At 43.4% G+C, this 21,279-nt stretch overlaps 1 protein-coding gene across 2 annotated transcripts; it reads right to left on the reverse strand.

Annotated features, from left to right (window-relative positions):
• Window positions 1–2,448: 2,448 nt before the first annotated feature.
• On the reverse strand, window positions 2,449–20,848 carry LOC121647657 (matrix metalloproteinase-15-like). Of its 2 annotated transcripts, none has more exons than XM_041997287.1 (10): window positions 20,220–20,848; window positions 19,180–19,328; window positions 18,667–18,789; window positions 18,277–18,590; window positions 17,992–18,153; window positions 10,427–10,776; window positions 10,148–10,286; window positions 7,040–7,190; window positions 6,831–6,946; window positions 2,449–5,845 (listed from the first exon to the last, which is right to left on the reverse strand). In XM_041997287.1, the coding sequence occupies exons 1-10, from the start codon at window positions 20,328–20,330 to the stop codon at window positions 5,367–5,369; spliced, it is 2,094 nt and encodes a 697-aa protein (XP_041853221.1). In that variant the 5' UTR covers window positions 20,331–20,848; the 3' UTR covers window positions 2,449–5,366. The 2 variants fall into 2 exon arrangements, with proteins under 2 accessions (XP_041853221.1, XP_041853222.1); XM_041997288.1 differs by having other exon boundaries at window positions 19,180–19,384; window positions 20,220–20,287.
• Window positions 20,849–21,279: the final 431 nt, after the last annotated feature.

The following is a 21,279-nucleotide window of genomic DNA, read 5'->3' on the forward strand; positions in this document are numbered from 1 at the left end:
TCTTTCTTTCTCGACTTTGTAAAAAAATGTTTTGCTCTTATCGTGAACGACAGACTTTGACTGCATGCATATCAGTAGTTTTTTTAATGTGACAGGCATGAATGCTGCTGTATTATATCAACTAGTATTTTACTTTTACTTTATTTACCAGCAAGAGACTTATTGAGATTAAAATCTCTTTTCCAAGAGTGTTCCGGACAACACAGCAGCAGAACAGTAAAACATTACAAACACAAAACAGCACGTTTAAGCTGAGGTTTTAAAGCAAAGTAAAAGCATTTATAAAGAAATAAATAATAAATAAATCCATTTAAAATACCCAAATCAAGCAGAACATCTCTAAACAGATGAATCTGCCTCAAAATCATCTAATATTTCTCTAAAAGCATCCAATGAGAGCAGGCCATGAAGTTTTAGGTCTTGGTTCCAGCAAAGGAAGCTTTGTTTGCTTCCTCAGGACTGAAAACAATAAAAACTCCTGTGAACGAAGACCGTGAGGTCCTGGGAGGCTGGAAGGACCCTGACCAAAATCAGCTTTGTAGACAAGAATGTGCCATTGTTTTAGCCTTTGTATGGACAAAGAGGAGCATCCAACACGTTTGTATAATAAATGATGAGTACGTCTTCTAGAAGCTCCATCTGGAGCATGTAGACACCGAGACGAGGGGTCCATGTACAGAACTTCTCCATAACCAAAAATCTAGATGTAAGTATAAAAAGCATTTGAATTGGTACCGTTTGTTTTCTCATTTTGTTCTTTATGTATTTATTTTCTTTTCTTATCATAATGTAATATTCAGTTGTTTGGATCCTAGTAGGAGTAGCTTCAACCCTGAGTCCAGTACCTGAGTAAATACTGGTTAGAAGTGAGGAGAGGGGGATGAAGAAAGAGAGAAAGGCTGGCATGACGCCAGAGAGCGATTAACAAGGATTCAGGACGGATGTTACTAACGACCAACTGGTGAACAGGACTATCTGCCTTTACAATGAAACTTACATGGAAGCTGAATATTTCTTGTTATTAAAATGAATTCAATCCAATAAATAAATAATAATGATGGTAAGAGTAGATCGGGTATCTATGCAGATAGAAAGTATGAAAGCCACATGTGGGTGGGTCAGCTTTCACCATGGGGGCATGTAGAGGCAGATCACACCACCATCTCATGGGGCCTGTTGCTTTATGTGAGAACTGAGAACCATTTATGGTGCTGATGAGACAGGAGGCGGCAGGCAGATCCCATAATGAGCTCAGCACAGGATAAGCTGAGAGAACAGGTCGGTGACACAGAGCCTTGGTCCTTGGCTGGAAAATGGCAGCACCACACTGGCCTCAATCCCAACTGAACATCTGGATAAGATCTAGAGACGGGCCCAGTTTAAGAAGAGAAGCTGTGCACAAGGCTTTTCTCCTGAACTTATAGTTTCAGCATTCAGCATTTGTGTTTGATATTAGACTAAAAATGAGCTGATAGTGAGACATTTAACAGAATAAAAGGGGAAGGAGAAAGAGAAAGCGGGCACAGACGTAAAGCTCAGTGGATGATCTGTGATGGAGGCTAATCCTGATTACCTCTGACACAAAGACGAGCAGAAAGGTGCTCTCACTCAGAGCAAAGACAGTCTGCACACGCTGGGCACGCCTACATACGTCACATGCATCATTAGATTGTTTACAAAAAAACAAGATAAATTACTGCTTCATGTACTGTCTTACTAAGAGGATTGTATGTTTTACTAGTATATATATATATATATATCAAGATGTGACTGAATTTAAGACTTTTACCTTCATTTAAAGGAGTTTGACAAAAATTTAGCATCTTGTTTGAAACTTTGACTTTTTAAAACATACAATCCATTTAAATGCAACCAGAAAACTGTCTGATAAGCATTTTATTTATCAGGCGTTTTCTCATTAATTTCTGACTAATGATAAAACATCTGGAGTTAATTCCAAGTGCTATAAACGCACCTCCCGCTTTATTAGGCACACTGGGGATGTCCCTAACACTAATATCTAATCAGCCAATCACATGGCAGCATCTAGACAAGGTCAGGCCAACCTGCTGAAGTTCAAATGGAGCATCAGAATGAGGAAAAAGGGGGATTTAAGTGACTTTGAAAGTGGCATGGTTGTTGGAGTATTTACTGGGATTTTCACCCACAACCACTCACTGTGTTTTTCTCCTGTACCATGACCCTTTCTAGTGCTTTGTCGCTATGATGCATAAAACAGGTGTTTTATGTTTTTACTTCTTCAGCTTTATTGAATTTTACTGTCACTGTTTTGTTTGGCTTGTTCTCAGTAGTTTGGAAGCACCAGCGCCCTCCTGTGGTCAGAAGTAGAATCAACTCCTGAACTTGACGTTTGCACAGCAGCAAGTCTTCATGCAACATTTTGGAGAATATAAAACTAATTTTACACAAAAGTAAAGACATCTTGTGTTGCTTTTTCACCTGTGAGTTTTATTGGGAAACCTCTAATGTACAGGCCTTACACAACATGCCCTGCATGCACTGACATCGTCATAATAATCTACTGTTTTTAAAAGAAAACCTCAACAGGAACGAAAAGTACAAAACTAAAATTATAAGTAGAAAACAAGAAAGTGAGAAAGAGATTTTAAAAACTTTCCCTTGTGTAATTTATAATAAAGAAATGTCTTCACAGAAAATCATGTGAAGCAAATACTGACGATGTTAACATGTCGATGCAGGTTAAACAGAGACGAGCATCATGGAGACGGAACCACATCCTCCAGATGTTTCTACGCATTCATTATCATTAAAATGCTCGAGCAAACTTTCCACAGCAGTGGTTGAGAAAATTTATACACTTGGGAACAAGTATGTGCTGTAAGGAACAGCAAAGAAACAAAAACTGTGTGTGTGTGTGTGTGTGTGTGTGTGTGTGTGTGTGTGTGTGTGTGTGTGTGTGTGTGAGTGAGTCATTTCCAGCTCATAACAAGCTGCACAAAAACCCCAAATAATGAAGTGGAACTGAGAATAAGAAGTGGACTCATTGGCTCAATCTAGGTCAGGAGGCACAACGCCAGCATTGCTCCTCCTCATTTTCCTTCCCTCCCTCGCTCCTCCTTTTCCACAGAATACATCCTCTCCCATGTCCCCCTTTCTCTTTATTCACCACCATTCTTATCATGCTTCAGCATTTTCCCCAACCCTCTCCTCTCTCCTCCTCTCATGCCTGACACTACCAAACCAGCAACATGTGGGTTTAATGGAAACCAGACCTTGACCCATTCTCCTGCAGCCTGCAGGCTTTTCCCTTGTACTTATAATTAGTTTAACTCTATTTAACGTAACTTTAAAAAAATGCAGAAAGAAAACGGCTGCTAAGTTTTTACTCTTCACAGCATGACGTTGTAGACATTCCTGAAACAACACAACTCTTCTCAGAGAATAATTCTCAGCACTGGCATCAGTCATAGATCAACATGTCTCCACGCTGGGATTTGCAGTCTGAGCAGCTGGCAGAGCTGTGGTGGGAGGGTGGGGGGCTGGAGCCTCTGCACCAAAACTCTGCGCCTTTGTAGGTGGTTAATATGCGTGTCCACAGATGTGGACATGTATGCACAAATGACTACAGATAGGGACTTTTTTTAGATCATGTGACGCTGGAGCATAGAGGGGTGGGGATAAAGGGCTCAGTGGGAGGCGGACAGTCATGGAAACGAGGCCGTCCAACATTCCTGCGCTAGTCGAAACTTCACTCAAAGAGCTCTGCATTGCACACATACGACTGCAGAGAAGCAACAACAGCAAAACAAAGACAACAAAACTCTTAAAAGTGCAAATGATCTGTTTTACACAGGAAACTGGCTGAAGTCAAACATGAAAGGTTAGTTCATATTAAATGTATGAAGCGTTCATGTGTCCGAGTGCTTCTGTGAGTATGTGCTCTATTGACTTTCTCTGCATTTGTGCCACAAACAAATCACTTGTATCACGCTTCTCTGGCCAACTGGAATTGGTGGAAATGAAGATTTGAAGTGTGTCATGTGACCCAAAGTGGCTTAAAGATAAAACTTGTAAGATGTTTGTGAAAAAGAAAGTCCATCTTTTTTCAAGCCTAAGGTTTTCTTTCCTGGCCTCAAAATTAGGAAAATAAAACTTTAGATTAACGATACATGAAATGTTAACTATGTTAGCATTGATTAAAACAAAAACTCAGCCAAAATGCAGAAGCAGTGAAAGAAAAACTCAGCGTGCGTTTACTACGTCCATGGAAGGAAGAACTTAGAAAAGCACCTGCTGTTTGCCATCAGTCTGAGAGGTTACGAGCCATCATTCCACGGAGGAAGAAAGTGGAAAACAGAAGAGTGTTGCTAATCTTCCCAGGAGTGGATGTCTCAGCCTGCAGAACCAGAGCTGCATCTCAGACTTATTAGGCTTCAGTTAGCATGCTAAGTGTTCCACTTCATGACAGCTCAAACAGAAAAAGATTAAGTTTGGCTTGTTTGTAAGAACGGTGTAGCCATCTGTCTGAACGCTAAAGCTTAACTGAAGTTGATTCAGATGATCAACAATGATCTCAAGTCATGATCCCTGACTAAAACACTGTAGTGCAGGGTGGGTCAATCTCTGGTCCTGGAGGTCCACTGTCCTGCATACTTTTCCTGCTGCAGCACCTGAATCAGACTGAAGGCTCAACAAGCTGGAACAGAACTTCACAACAAGCTGCTGAGGAGAGACATTTCATTTGAATCAGGTGTGTTGGATCAGGGAAATGTCTAAAACCTGCAGGGCTGCAGCCCTCGAGGACCGGAGCGGGACATCCCTGCTGTAATGGGACCTTGAGCCATGTAATGAAGAATGGGTCAAGATTCCTCACACAGAAAATGGTGCTTCTACAAGCTCAAATCTTCTGCTTTTTAGCTTAGTTTTTGCTAAATTAATAATGACATAATGTAATTCTACAGGTGTCATTGTTCATCCGAGGTTGTTTTGACTCATTCTAAGACCTGGTGAGGACCAGATGATGTTTGTTTCCTGTGACAAAAATCTTTACATTTAACATGGGTGTGCTTTCTTTTTCACATGACCAAGTCATTTTTAGGACACACAGGCACTACTTCAGAAAAAGCACAGAGAAAAACTTCTGGAAAAGCTACATTCAAGGCCAGAATGAGGGAAACTTTAGATCCACAGACGCTGACTTCATCACTCTTCAGCATTTCACATGAGCAATAAAAATGATTAACAGGGCCCAAAACGTTGAGGTAACTCATCATCAGCTTTCTCACACTTTAGCTTTGTGTAAAGCCTCCTTCAGCCACGCCTGAAATAAAAATCTGACGGCAGCAACTGCACCAGACAAATGATGAATACCCGTTCTCTGTGGATTACACCCAGTCCTGCAGAGAGCGCTTGCAGTGCACCAAGGCCCGCGGTGTCTCCTTGTTCTGCAGAGTCCTGAGGATTGCATAGATTAAAATAAGGATGCACAGGATGAGCACTAGAGGAACGGTCACCATGATCAGGGTCATAACCTTCGATTCATTGTCGGCCATCGTTACAACCACATTCACATCTTTGTCCTTCTTGTCCTCTGTGGTGTCTGGTTTCAAGCTTTTGTCTTCTTCCGAGCTTGTGTCTCTGTCCTGGTCCCTGTCAGGCTCTTTAGGCTCATCCTTGCCAGGTTCTGAAGGGTTCACGGGTTTATCCTCCGGATCTTGCTCAGCGTCAGTGTCTGGCTTTGGGTCGGGGACCCCTACACAGCCCATGAAATCTTTCAGGATGGAGCGAGGATAGCCTTTCTCTGCTTCTGCTTTGTGGTTGTCATACCTCCAGTAATTGGTACCCTTGTAGAAATAGGTATAAGCTGCAAGAAAGGAAGATGCAAGAGCTCATAACAAATGTGTAAATGTAAAATATAGAATTAAGGAGCCCACAACTAACTGACAGACATTTAAAGCCATCAAGTTAGCTAGCTTACTTATCACAAAGACTGGGACCAGCTAGTCTGGTTTTATCCAACAATACAAAAATATGCCGACCAGCAGTCTTACAGCTAGTTACTTATACACATTAATCTGTTAACTGGGTCCTAACCATTTACCTTTACAGGTGGAGGTATTTTGAATCAAGCCATTTCCTTCCGGTTCTGGTCTCTGTGCTATGCTAATTTTAGCTAATTTTCTATTCTAACTCTCCTTCATAACTTCCTTGTTTACATTTGTCTTGACAGGGTAAACCTACATTTAGATATTATCCAAACAGAAAGCAGACTCTGGAACGTTTCTGTAGGAAAAGTTTAGCTTTCTCACACTCCCCAACATGAGCAACATTCCCATAGTTTGCATCGCACTGACTTTTCTTACAGTCGGTGTTACAGCATAAATTTGTTTGTATGAAGCCACTAAAACATTTCTTTCATCTTAGAACGTGCGCGTTTGTCTGGAGGTCTATTTCTGCATGTCCACATGGCTCTGCAGTGGAAACAGGCTGCTTGCAGAGACATTAGGGCAGTTTGGGTGGAAATGAGATTTGAATGAGTGCATTAGAGCAGCTCAGCCACAAATCTAATTTCCAATAGAAGGACGGGCCAACCCTCAAACCAGAGCTCTCATTCCACTCTGTTCTCTCCCTGACATCCCCTCTCCCTTCTCTCTGCTGCGTTTGCTTCAGCTGATCTCTTTACACACCCATTTCAGACTGCTAACCTTGTTTTCCTTCCCTTCCTTTACTTCTCCCTCTACTTTATGCCATTTTCCAGCTTCCAACACAGATTTCTGTTGTTGTGATTCCTACAAACAGAAGCAGAAAAAACAAGGATCTAAACTGCCTAATTTAAAGTGACTTCTTACCACCATCATCACTGAGGAAGACTCCTTTGGGGGAGGGAGGGATCTTGCCCCATCTGCTGATGGGTTTGGGGAAGTTGGGATCTGTAGTTCGGGACTCCTCATTGTAATGCCAGTACCTGCACAAAAAAAGATCAAAACATCTTCATATTGATGAAATTGGAGAAAATGATCTCCTTGCCCCTGTTATGATGCATGTCTCTGGATCATACCTGTCTCCTGTGAAAAAATATGTGTATCCATTGGGCTCCCACCAGATAGCCGTATCGATCTTGTGTGTAGGAATTCCTCGTCCATACTCGTATAATGGCTGCGGGTACCCTGGCAGGACATCAGCTTCCCTGAACACCCAATATCTGTCATCTAGGGACAGAGGGGCAAATATTTCTCTGATAAGACAGAAGAACGTAGAATAGAAACTTCTAGCAGAGGTAAGACAGGATAAAAAGCCTAAATGAACAGAATAAATGGAAAAAGCTGGTCCAGATGAAAGAAATAATAGCCAGTGCACATGTGTCATTGCTTGAAGTCCCTCCAGAGAGGGAGAGAGGGGGGTAGCAATGGTAAATGACAGAAGGAAATCTTGGAAAATCTGCGTTTTGTGAAAGCTCATTTCGCTCCCAGCACTAACCCTTCAGCCACGTTCCATGTCCACTGCCGGAGCGCTGCAGTATGGCGCAATGGCTGCATAAACCTGCTGATTGGTGCACACAGATGTTTCTGTAACCTTGTTTGAAAAAGAAAGGAGCAAACTGTTTTCTAAACTTCTTGAGGAAAAAGAAAATTCACCAAAGATTGGACCATCGTGATGTGTGAGCTCTCAGATGACTTTAAAATCTTAGAACTGTGTTTAAAGCCTGAGTGTAAAAACAGATCTGGAGGTTTAACGTTGGACTTGTAACCTTGTGTTTATCACTGTGTGTCTTAAAAATGTTGATATGATGCATCTGATGCATCAGGTTGGAATAGCTTAGTTCTAGAAAAGATAAAGTTATACAAAGTTCAAAACTTACATTTTTATGTATTCTTACTGTTCGGCACTTTGGTCTGTAACTACTCTTTGTAAAGTGCTTTATATATAAAGTAGGCTTGTCTAATAACTGCTCAAACCTTGTAAAACAATCAGCAGTGATGGACCGCCCCGAGCAGCTTAGCTCCATAAAAATTGAAATAACTTTGAAGTAGAATTGAAGCAGCTTCTCCTTCCTTCAGAGGAGAAGCTGCTCCCTCACTTCATAATGTGACTGAGAAACAGCGGCTAACAGAAAAGATGGAGGTCAAGATGAAGTCTGGGAGAAGTTTTCTAAAGAGCTGCTGAGGGAATTAATGGAAAAACAAATCAAACCCCGGATTAATGAAAAAGACCTTCGGGAGAGGTGATGCACAGATCTACTGTGCAGACTTCTGGAACATGATTCAGTTCGTCTTTCCTCCGCTTGTTCCTCCGACAGTACCATCTCACTGAAGGCCAGATCTGCCGTTTCCAAGCATAAAATCAATATTGATCATGTATGTTGTCAACGTTCTGCTGGACTTTCTGCTGGAAGGAAGTCTGTGTGTGCAGCAGCCGAGTCGTTTATGTCCATCAGGGGTGTCCAGCTCCGGTCCTCGAGGGCCGCAATCCTGCCGGTTTTAGATGTCTAAATGGATCTCCTCCATAACTTCTGCACAAGCCTGTTAATGATCCATCCATTTTAATCATGTGTTGAAGCAGGGAAACATCTAAAACCCGACTGGAACTGGACATCCCAGCCATTTGGTATCATCTCAACATGCTGGGAACCACATCTGAGATTGTACCATAAAAAGTTTCATACAACGGAAAACCCCCAAAAAGAGCATACCGAGCCGATTACGTTAGAGAGAAGCACCAGCAGGGACCCTCAGACATAAACTTCAGCATCAGTAGTGAACATTTAAAGTCTGAAACAAGTCAGATGTACTAATAAAATTTCAGTAGAAATGTCAGCAGTGATGATTAAAAGGACCTTTCTGGATAAGAACATAAGCACAATTTATCTAAAATTAGCTGTCAAACTCTAAAGCAAAGAAGTGGATCAGGCAGATCATCTCTGAAGCTAAAACTTCATAGCAAAGGTCCCAAGTCCCAAAAGCTGCAATAAATCCTTTCCAGAGGGTTAAACTTCTGCATTATCATGGTTAGGTGTAACAGATGAATTGTCCAGGGAATGCCACGGTCTCCTGGAGTTCATGCTACAACCAACTACTGTTTTGAATCTTTGAGGTTGGCATTTGGTGATTTTTCATCTTCTTCGCAGCTTGGGACGACCATATTTGGTCAAGAGGGTGGACTTGCAGCGTGGTCCTAGACGGACCAAAAACACGAACTGTATCTTTGAGGCCTGCGATCTATTTAATAGTGGACTGTTTTAAAAAGAAAGAAAAGACACAAACAACAGTGTTTGCAACCAAAGGAGTGAATCAAACCGATAGGTGACGACATGGAAGCTACACCACTGAAAATCTGTGGATAGATTTCAGAGAGCTAGAATCTCCATGGACTACAAGCCGTTCAAGGGAAAAATCTGCAGAAATCTCTTGAGCTCGTTATAAAAAAAGACTGCCCAAAGGAATGATGGAGCAAAAAATACTGCTCGAATCTTTCAGTCACGCTGTCTGACAATCCTTAACATCAAGTTTAAACTCTTCAAGACGCAGCCCGACACATGGCTCATCCACGGTTTCATGGGTGGAAATCTGTGATCAAACGCTCCAGAAATCCTGACAATGCATGACCAATCACTGCAGGGCCTCTGCAGCTGGAGCTGCACAGTGCTGAGGAGGCTGATGAAATCTTCCTCATGAGGCCTCAGCTGGAGTTTACTGGGCCAACAACAGCTGCCACGCTGCACTGGCTCCAGAAACCCGGTGAACTCATTAACACAGTAAAGCGAACAGACTCAGTCTGCAGCCAGATGTTCAGACAGCCAATCGTTTAGCTGTGGCCGGCGCTTAATAATGTAAAGGTTTCTGTGTGTGTTTGTCAGATACGGGAGGAATTATTACCATTTCCTCATAAATCAAGCTGTGTGGTGAAAAAATGCTGCGTTTGCACCGTTTCCTTTCAGCTGGACCGGTTCAGACGCAGCACAGGCTTGTTTCTAACCATTCTGCTTTTATTTCACACTTTAAAACGCTTCATATTTGTTCCAGCAAAAAGCAGAAGGAGGAAACTATCCAGGGGCTGTGCCCTTCAGCAGGGCTCCAGCTATTAAAAAAAGGTTCTCATATGTTCTGCTCAGCTTGAGGGTGCTGCGTTAGCAAAGCAGCTGGTTTTATTGGTAATAAATGCAACAAACCTTTAAAGAAAACAAATTTGCCATCATGGCGCTCATAGGCTGCGTCAATGTCACTGGGGAGGCCGATCCAGAAGACTGATATTGGCATGGGGTAGTTGTCCAGGACTCGGTTCCTGCGTACCCGCCAGAACCAGCGACCCTGCAAAGCCCAGCAAAACAAGGATTTTATGTTTTATTAGTGTCAGTCGTCTCTTCAGTCGTTCTGAGCAACATCTGTTCATTTATAGACGTATCTGTTTTTCTTGGACTCGTCTCCTTCATTAGTGCTTCATTCCTCACCTTGAAGACAAACATCTCCCCCCTCAGCATGGTCACCGTGTCAAAGTAGCCATCACAGATATCTGGGGCCTGGTCCGGCCGCTTGGGAGGCCTGGGCGGAGGTGGGACATCTTTTCTAACAGGCGGGGTGACGGGTTCTGGCTCGGGCTGGGAGATGGTGGGGGAGGAGGTGGGTAGGCCAGGAGGTGAGGCGGTTCTTGGCTCTGCTTCAGTTGGGTTTGGCAGTTCAGGTGGCGAGTCGGTGGGGGAGGAAGAGCTGGGTTTGTCTTCTGGAGCAGAGGGGGAAGCAGGGGAGTCATTGTCAGGGATGGAAGGAGAAGTGGGCGGAGCATCAGTCATTAGAGGAGAACCTTAAAAAGAAAAGATGGAGGTGGTTAGAAAAATAATGGCAGCATTCAGACCTCCCAGTTAAGAAAAAGACTTCATTCTGGATGCAGGAATCCCTGCAGCCAGGCTGTGAAACATTAATCATCTCTTTTATGCGCTGGTCCTTTTGGCTCACAATGCCTTCTCTATCAAAGTGAACCCAGTGTTCCAGTTTCTGCTTCTTTTGTTTGACTGTCGCTGTGCTGCCACTCTCTGGAAAGAAAGAACAGCACTGCCGGTTGCTAAGAGAGGAAAACACACAGATACAACCAGTTACGCAACATGCATGGCCAGCTGATGAGTTTGAAGACGTATCGTGTTTCCCAGGGGCCAAAACACAGCCAGAAAAACATCAAGGTCACCGCTGGCTGGGAACTCTGCTAGCAGAGGGTGGAAAACTTTAGCCTCAGCAGCATTTTAGCATTAATTCATGGACAGCAACAGTGAGAGTTTTTTTTATTTCCAAGAATTCTCATTTTCCAGCGATTCCTTGGTGTCTGAGAGTGGTGTAAAAGACTAACTACATTCCTGTTTATGTTCAGGTAACTGCTTTCAGTTTCTACTTGGGGCTATCTTTCTGAAATATTGTATTTAACTAAGAGCTATTTTTTACTCCCACAACAGACTTTATATAAACAGAACAGATTTTAATGCTCTAAAGAAGTTCCCGAAGGGATGAAAGGCAACTATCTTTATCACCACATGATGAGACGTTGATGCCTTCAAGCCACAAACGTTCAGATGACAAGTTAATATCTCCTAGTGTTGGAAGTATGCAGCGCAAACATCAGAATGACACATCAGCCAATTTCACCACATTAGAAAACTAGAACTTTGTTAGAATAATCCTGATACAAAGAACAATGATATCTATTAGAGTAGGGGTGTCGAACGTACGGCCCTGGAGCCAAAACTGGCCCACCACTTTAATCATAATGGGGAAAACTGTCATTAAACAAAAATGAGTTGGAGCTACATGTAGCTACACGGGCCTCCCTTTGACCTAAAAGTCTTCATCAAACTATATAAATGTGAATCTGCAGCAACCCCAGAACATAGACTGCCCCCACAGGCTTGTACAGTAGCACTAGACATGATGCTGCATCCCTTCATCCTCCTCTCTTCTTACCCTGATGCTCCATCACTCTGGACCAGGGTAGATCTGGACCCATCAGACCACATGACCTTCTTCCATGGCTCCAGAGTCCAGTCTTTATGCTCCCTAGCAACCTGAAGCCTTTTTCTCCAGTTAGCCTCACTGGTTAGTGGTTTTCTTCTGGCTCCACAGCTGTTCGGTCCCTTGAGTTCCGTCACATTGTTCATGTGGAAATGTTCTAACTCTCACTATTAAACATGGTCCTGAGTTCTACTGCTGTTTTTCTTCCTTCTGGTTCCACCAAACGTTGAATCACTGATCACCATCATTCAGGATGTTTTTCTGACCAGATTTCTTCCTGGAAGATGATGGTTCCCCACCATCCTTCCAGTTTTAATGATGGTTGGACAGTTTTGAACCTGGTTTTAGTTTCTGCTTCTCCTGACATGTTCTCTCTGCTTGATACTGATGATCTGACCCTTCTGGAACAGACTAACATCTTCTCCACGACCACAGATGTGTCTTATCTCATGGTTGTTTAAGACATGAGAAGCTGCTCATTGCATCAGTTGGGGTTAAACACCTTGTTGCAGCTGAAAGATGATCGCCCTGCAGGAATTATCCAATAGGAGGCTCCGACCTTAGCTTAGTTTAGGAGTGGCCAACGTCAGTCCTCGAGAGCCACAATCCTGCAGGTTTTCCATGCATCCCTGCACCGACACACCTGACTTAAACTAATGAGTCATTGTGCAGATCCTTATAGGCTGTTGGATCCATTTAATTTAAATCAGGTGTGCTGGTGCAGGGATGCATGGAAAACATGCAGGATTGTGGCTCTAAGGACCGACGTTGGCCACCGCTGGCTTAGTTAAATCCAGGTGGACACTACTTTTGGCAGGTAGTGTAGCTCCACCTGCTCCAGGGGAAAATACGTGTCTCTTCAGCTGTTAAATGCTAGTTAGCTGCTATTTTATCTGTCTATAGATTGAAGCTGTGTTCGAATCATACAAGGTTTGTTTTCAGCTATATCAGCCTGCCAGGGGTGATAAACAAGGTGATGACAGAGGCAATAAAACAGCAGCTTAAAATATTCTGGAGAAGTGGTACTCGCCTCTCCAGAGGAAAAGTAAGCGAGAAGCTTCTAAAGAACTAAGATGTTTATTTCGAGCAACAAAGTTTATGCTGCGTCAGCATCTATTTAGTCATCAGATCCTTTTGGCTGTTCCCACCATGGATTTCCCTACTAGAATACTTAGATCTGTTTAATAAAAAGGTAACTACTGTTTAATTTCAGAGAAAATGTTTACCTCCTAGTATTTACATCAGAGAGCCTGCAAAACCTTTTCACATTCACTTCACCAAAGCTCCAGTTTATTCTTGTGTGGCTTGTGAGTGTAGACCTATCAATGAGCCAGAACTGTGTGGGTGTGGAAAGATTTGGGTTTTCCTGACAGAAACTAAAACCAAATACAACATTCCCAAACAGAATAAGAGCAAAGCAACAGACTGGAAAAAAAGGAAAACAAATAAAAACATTCAACGATCAAGCAAAATGAATAAAAAGTCATTGTGTGTGAATTAAATCTGAAACATACAGCAAAAAATATGCAAACTCTTCTCTAAGCACCGGATATTTCATGTGTGAGTGCCTGATAACAGCATGGCGCTCCAGGTGTGTGTGCTGCAGATGCTAATGTGCACAGGGCTTCTCTTCAAGCCGTCTTGTCCTTTGACACAATCCAGATGTGATGGACTGTGTACGTGTGATACATCCCCAAACTACAGCTGACATTCTGCCCTCTAACCTCACTGTGGCTGTAGAGCCAAGCTGCAGGAGTGTAGAGCAAAATAAAAACACTAAAGTCTGGTGTCCAAAGTTTGCTTCTGATGTCCGTCGCCTGCAGGCTCCCCACAGGCAGGAAGCAGAGTCTGAAATACAACAGCTGCAGGACGGTGAAAATCCTCGCTGAAAATGCTTTGGTGTCAGACTTTTTGTGGGGGTTAAATGTTAAATCATGAGAAAAATAAAACAGAAGCAAACTATAAGATAAATAAAACATGACTCCCTCAAGCTAGGCTGACCGGACGTCCTCCTCTAGCCGGACATTTCCTTTTTTTGAGAGCTTATAAAATGCATCCGGCCAGAATTTATAAAACGTCCTGGATGTTGTTCTATCTCAGCCTCAAAGATGTTCACATGAGATTCATGCTGCATTTCACTCCCCACACTAGCTTATTATTCACATCCACTCTCTCAGACAGCGAGCAACAGGAGAGGGAGGAAGAGGAGGAGGAAGAGGCAGCTGCAGAGAGACCAGAGTAACTCAGTGTTTGTGCAAAACTGCAGAAAAGTGTGTGTGACTCTAACATAAACTCTCAGACGGGCTTTGCATCGTCACGGGCACGAAGCCCATCAAACTTTTCCCGGTGAGAGGGTCCAGCATCACTTTCTCCACATATTAACTTCTTTATAAGACGACCTGAAGACCAGATTCCTGTTTAGCTTTGAAGGCTTGGGGAAGAAGCTGTTCAGGAGTTTTAGATCTGGTCCTGGTTCCTGAAGCGGATAACGCAGCTACAAACAGGTGGGCTGGCCATCTTTCAGCCAAATGGTTTCATTCCCATCACACAACGTTAAGAAAAGTCCATTAATCAGCTTTAAGCGGAAGTTGAGATGGAAAAAAACAATCAGCTTTACGATTTTACTCATGCTGAGCAGAGCCAACAACTGTTTGTAACACTGAACAGAAATGTTGCGTAAGCACAATTTACCAGGAGGAGAACGAGCAGAAGTGCAGAAAGTTTGTTCACCCAGACGTCCGGCGGCCCTCTGCACAGAATCTATACGTCACGCAACACTGTCCTCTACGGTTCATCTACGTACCGTTTATATTCTATATGAACCAAGTAAACACGTATAGTTAAGATATTTATAGCAGCTAATATATTTATAGTTACACTTTATGTATTTTATTTCATTATCACACAAAATTTAATTTCTTTCACTAACTTGACTTAACCCTTGTATGGTGTTCGGGTCTGTGGACCCGTTTTCAGTTTTTATCAATAGAAAAATGAAACAATTATTTTTTCAACCTGAAATTCATTAGCTTTGGCTCATTATCTGTGAAGAACATAAATCAAAACACATTTTCAATGAGCGCATACACCACCCTACGCATTTATATTCCATGCAGGGTGTGTGGGTCCACTGGACCCAGGGATAATAAAGTGTGGAAAGTACAGGTCCTGCGTACCTTCACTCTGTCTTCCTCCTTTCTGGAGCTACTGATAGTGTTTTCTGTCCCTCCTGTTCCCGCACAAAGTTCCAACATTGTTGCAACCAACCGTCTGCTCTTACTTTCCTGCACATTTTACCCTCCGTCTCTTACCCAATCCCACCTGCAAATTAGGGGCGTGACACTATAAATAAAGGCTTTGCCAGTGTGGTAGCTTATCACAAGTGATCAAGATGGCCAAAAGATTATCTGCTGAGAGCTTCTTGCAATTGATTTGGGAAGAGAGAGAAGCTTCTGAAGATGATGTCGAGGAAGAGGTTTCAGAATTTGAAGATGATATTTCTGAAAATTCAGAGTCTGACAGTGACTTTGAAGAAGAAGATGAGGTTCAATCAAAACCTCAATCAAAACGAAGACGACCAGCCCGTCAGCAACCAGCTCCGGGACCAGCCCGTCAGCATCCGGCTCCGGAACCAGCAACCGGCTCCGGGACCAGCCCGTCAGCATCCGGCTCCGGGACCAGCCCGTCAGCATCCGGCTCCGGGACCAGCAACCGGCTCCGGGACCAGCCCGTCAGCATCCGGCTCCGGGACCAGCCCGTCAGCATCCGGGACCAGCCCGTCAGCATCCGGCTCCGGGACCAGCCCGTCAGCATCCGGCTCCGGGACCAGCCCGTCAGCATCCGGCTCCGGGACCAGCCCGTCAGCATTCGGCTCCGGGACCAGCCCGTCAGCATCCGGCTCCGGGGCCAGCCCGTCAGCATTCGGCTCCGGGACCAGCCCGTCAGCAGCTAGCTCCAGGACCAGCCAACCAGATAGATGCCTTTGTCATCTGGATGGCACTGAACACAGAGTGGAACAGGGGGAAGCTCCAGAGGAGACGCCTCTTTCTCGAGGAACTGGGAAAGGCACTGGTGAGACCTCAAATCCTCAAAAGACAACATGTTCCACGAACACCAGCTTCTGCAGCCATTGTGAGGAGAATTGAAGAGAATGCTGGTGCCCCATCCACCCGACCTACAAAACCACCATCTGATGAACCTGAAGTCAGTGTGTGATGCTGTTGCAGTACGTCATGTATGCTTTGCAACAGAGAGAGGTGTTAGTAACATTTCTGATCTTTTCATTATTCTAGGTTGTGGCCAGCAAAAACAAAAAGAAGCGCTGTGAAGTGTGTGGACCCAAGTTGGACAGGAAAACTCAATATACATGCAGCAAGTGTAACAAATACATATGCAACACACACACTGTAAAACTCTGCCCCTCATGTTTTGTATAGGCTTGTGTAAACAGAATTCAGTGGGGCTGATGTGATGAGACTGTTATTATTACTGTATATGTTCATCTTGTGTTATGTAAACTAACCTAAAGAAGTTATATGTCTAATGAAGTTCAAATGAATAAAATCAGTAGTTGTGAAACATCTTGCTTCATTTGTAAATGTGTTTTTTTCCACTCACTTCACTTGATTATACCTGATTTTCATATTTATATTACATTTTATTAAAAAAAACGAGTTGCACATTAATCCATAAATGTGTTCTATAAAAAGGTAAAGGGCAAATATTAACCATGGTTGCTGTTCATATGGCTTGTAATTGTGATTAAGTAAAAATCTGTTGAGTATTTTCACATAAAATTGTTTGATTGTGTTGTTTTTAAAACCCAAAACTCTAACGGGTCCACCAGACCCACGAACACTGGCTAAGTAACAAAAATACGAACACCACACAAGGGTTAAAAAGGGAAACTAATATATTCTATTGACTCCTTAATTGCACAGTAAGATATTTCCAGCATTTATTTGTTATAATTGTGATGAATATGGTTCACAGCTGATGAAAACACAAAAATTTAAATTTCAGAAAATTTGATAGGAGTGAAAAGGTTCAGTGTTGTAGACCAGCTAAACCCTGCAGAGGCCTCCTGAGCATTTAAATGGTCCCAGTCTGTTCCAGTAGAATCCAGCATCATGGGGAAGGTTGCTGACCGCGGGGCAGAAAACCATCACTGACTCCCTCCACAAGCAGGGAAAGTGTGGAACAACCAGCAGGATGAAGCAGCCTGGAGAGGATGCACAGGAATTCCTGACACCCCAGCAGGTCTGATAACATCCACGCCACACTGAGGCAGGAGTCCATGCAGACGGGGCTCAAACCCAGTACTGAGTTCACACACACACACACACACACACACACACACACACACACACACACACACACACACACACACACACACACACACACACCTGCCCACTCACTCTCCATGTTATCTTTTTCATCTACTGCCTGATCCTGTCTATGTTTGTATGTTGTTGTCTACTCTTGGACGGGTTTGTACTGGAAAAAAATTTGTTGTACCTGTTGGAATAACAAAGTTTTCACTCATTCATTCAATCATCAGAAATATAACAAATAAATTATGGTAATATCTCACTGTGCATTTAATGAGTCTCTAGAATATATTAGTTTCCCCTTTTAGGTTGAATTAGTGAAATATACATTTTTGAATGATATTCTAATTTTGAGTTTCACTTGTAACTAATAACTATGAAGTTTTGTACTTTTTCCTTCTCCTTTTCAAACATGTATTTTTTTATGATCTTTTTAATTCTCTATTGTTTGCCGTGAAATCTGATTCACAAATTTAACTAGTTCAAAATATAGATTCATTTATTTAAAATACTAATGTTATAGCTCTACAAATGTCTTACATGGACTGTGTGTATAAATAAGTTTTCGTCTTATTGAAACACTTAATGTGTTTTCTACAAACCAAATTACCAAAAAGTTGGGATTCAGTGTCAAATGTAGACTAAGTCTCGCCCAGATCTGGTGGTTGGGACTTTAAATAAAGACTTCTCACCGTATATGTACTGTATTCCTCTGATGTCATCCTCATGCAGCGTGAAGTTGTGCACGTGCATGTGCTTGTAGAAAGGAGCCATCACAGCGCTGGGGTTATCCGAATGTTCCAGACCCAGAGCGTGACCGAGCTCGTGGACTGCCACCAGGAACAGGTCTATGCCTGCAAGACCAAAGAGACCCGCACATGTAGCATGAACCAATAAGTATGAGTTCAGGATAAATACGAACTCAGATTTCCATCACAGACACCATGAAATACCAACACCAAGGTTCCAGCACTGACCCTCTGGGTTCTCATTGTTCAGAGTCCACGGCTCATCAGCATCAAAGTGTGTGTCTCCGCCTATTCCTGGCCCAGGATAGTAGGCGTGGGCAAGGGAGCCACCCTCGCCATCAAACAATGACATGTCACCATGGAAACCAGAGGCAAACAGCATCAAGATGTCACTGAGCTCCGCCTGGCTGCCGTTGATGTTTTCAACAGGAAGCTCCTGGAAGGTGAGCGGTGTGACTCGTTTCCACACCTGGAAGGCCCTGCGGATGGCGTCCACGGTCCGCTCCTCTCCCAGGGAAGGCGGGATGCGTTGGTGCATCAAACTGGAACCAGAGCAGAGCTGGAATGTGAAACGTGCTGCTTACCTGCTGTTTGTTCCCATGTGTCAGTGGTGGAAACCTGTAGGTGATGTGGTCTTTGTCCCACGGCTGCCCCGCGAGGGCGTAGCGCTTCTTTCTCGCTCTGTCAGCAAGCTCCTCTGGGAGTCTGTCAGGGACGCCGCAGCGAGGGCGACGCATCGCCCTGCGTGACCGAACAGGAACGCACAAACACACAGAAGCTGTTAGAAGCAAAGTGGAGCCCCCTTTAAATGAAGAGGAATGAATGATGCAACGTTTCTGCAGCTAATGGACCGATAACAGACGCAGATTCAGAAGAGCAGAGTTTTTAGTCACAGAGCTTATTTCTCTGTAGTAAAGATGTCAAACCCAAAATGAAACCGGTAGAAAACATTAAAAGAAGCTCAGTGGTGGCTCTAGCTCAGGAGGAAGAGAGCAACTGGAAAGTTGGCAGGACACTGAACCCCACCTTTCCTCCCGATGTGTGTGTGATTGGGTGACATCTGGTTAGGTTAGGGCTCAGTGAACTTGAATGTGAGTGGAGTAGAAATCAAAGAAGAGGAATAAAGCTCACTCGATGGTAGGTGGGTCCAGCTCTCCGGTCACCTCGAGCCCGTAGAAGCGCTGCATGTCACTGATGGCTTTGGACAGAATCTGAGACGACTGCTTGGTGGACATGTACCTGCTGGACTGAGACAGGTAGCCAAACTGACGAAGCCACGCCTGCGCGAAGACAGCATGGAGTTAGGCTGACTGCAGCTGCAGCTAGAAACAAGACCCTGAACAATAAGAGGACCCGAAGAGTTAAAGAATAGATATAAACCAGCTGGCCTGCATCAGCATCACCACATTCCTGCACTGACAGCCAAGCTGAGGAGAAGAGGATGGAAACAGAAACCTGAAAACCTGGACCAGCTTTAAAATAGCAGTCAATGAGATAAACGCAGATCTGTGCATGCACATGCCAAAAATATAATCATCAGGGTTTCTTTCAGGTCTAAACAAATCATCTTGTTCACCGAAGAGCAGGAAGGACGTGAATCAATGATTCCGATCAGAGTTCATCCAGAACTATTCCCTCTCATGTTAGATGGCAAATGGCTGAGACAGAGCTCCACAGGTTCAATCTAATACTAAAACTAAAACTTCTACCTTGTTTACACATTTTATTCCAAAAAGACCATTTCTCTTTCTTTGCACTTCCCACTGATCAAACTCAGACGGTTGTTGATACGCTTTAGCTTTTCTCCAGACTTCAGCACTTCTCTTCCTGCAGGTTTATTCTGCACGAGCTGCAGGACAAGATTCTGCAGACAACACGCAGCATTTCCATCAACAAATGAAGTAAATAAATAATTAATAGAAAAACATTTTTAAAAGGAAACAGTGCACCAGCCAGAGTCCAGATCTGCATCCACTTCAGAAGTTAACTTCAGAAGAGAACTTAAACCTCAAAGTCCAACATGAACTTGAACTCTGTTAAAAATCCAAGATTTGCTTTGTTACCGGTGTGATTGAATACAGTCTGTGGATTGTATTCATGCTTCTAACAGAGTTTAAGAAAACATTGTGAGTTAAATTATAATCATACTGAGCAAAATGACATCGCTTCACCTCAGCACTCAAGTCATATCCAGGTACATTTGCCATTTGGATGCAGAACACCAGGAAGAAGAAGTACGCGGATGTGAGGATGTGCAGTGTCCACAGCTGCTGGGATGCCATCTTCCTCTAGAAATCCAGAGGGACGCAGGATTCAAGGAGTGATAAAGGGTGAGAAATCACCCGAGCAGCTTGCTTGGACAGACCAGACCAAGCGCTGCAGCTTTTATTCCGTCTCCTCCTCTTACATAAGATCACACATTTCCAGAGTCAGAAATCTGCTCATTCTTGGAGCTGAAAAGGCAGGAAGAAATAAGTCACTGAAAGCTTCTAAAAGCCCTCAAAGGGACATTAATCCATCCTTGGCCGGTCGGAGGACACCAGCCGCGTAGCTCAGCTACTTTTTCTCTGTCTGATCAGCAGTCAAGTCTGAATCCTGCTGCCAGTTTCTCTCTAAAACCCACGAGCATCAGAGTTTAGACATTATCCGTAAAAAGTGAAGAAGTTTCAGAAGTCTGCAGAAAGGCGCACGCGACACAATCTAAAATGAAAAATGAGCTGTGTCAGATTTTCTGTCCCACAAATCCACTTCAGATTTCAAAAAAGAAGAGAAACGAGAAGCGAGCTTTGGTTTGAGCCCATCAGTGAAACTGCGCATGAGAGAAGAGTTTTCCTTCAGCCTCCTCCCTCTAAAACACACTCACTCCAAGAGACCGGGCAGGTGGCGCCATCTGCTGGTTGTAAGCAGGAACTGCTCCTCATGTTCACCATGACAGGTGAGTCCCAGGTGTTCCTGGTTAATGTCAGAATCAACACCGAGGCTCATTCACTGCATCTAACCATGATTCCTACAAGATGTCTCAGGTGGAGGTTTTTGGGTTCAGATTTAGGTGTTTATTTTATTTTATTGTTCACTTTAAATCTAAGATACACAGAACAAGTTTTACTGATGTTGATGGTGGGCACTCAAAGAGACTCGACTCACTAAATAAAACAGGAGTTCTCTTAAAAATATGACTGAAAATATTACTGAAAGTTCTCTAAACTCCGAGTATGGCCATACAAGCCGTTC

This window comes from Melanotaenia boesemani, chromosome 10, assembly GCF_017639745.1.
Source record: "Melanotaenia boesemani isolate fMelBoe1 chromosome 10, fMelBoe1.pri, whole genome shotgun sequence".
Lineage (NCBI taxonomy): Eukaryota > Metazoa > Chordata > Actinopteri > Atheriniformes > Melanotaeniidae > Melanotaenia > Melanotaenia boesemani.

Excerpts from the sequence above, each read along its gene's own strand:
- LOC121647657 (XM_041997287.1), bottom strand. The coding sequence starts at position 20,330 with ATGGCATCCCAGCAGCTGTGGACACTGCACATCCTCACATCCGCGTAC. Across the intron at positions 7,191-10,147 it reads CAAATTTGTTTTCTTTAAAG|ATGACAGATATTGGGTGTTC; the intron begins GTTTGTTGCATT and ends CTCTGTCCCTAG. Across the intron at positions 6,947-7,039 it reads TATTTTTTCACAGGAGACAG|GTACTGGCATTACAATGAGG; the intron begins GTATGATCCAGA and ends TTTTTTGTGCAG.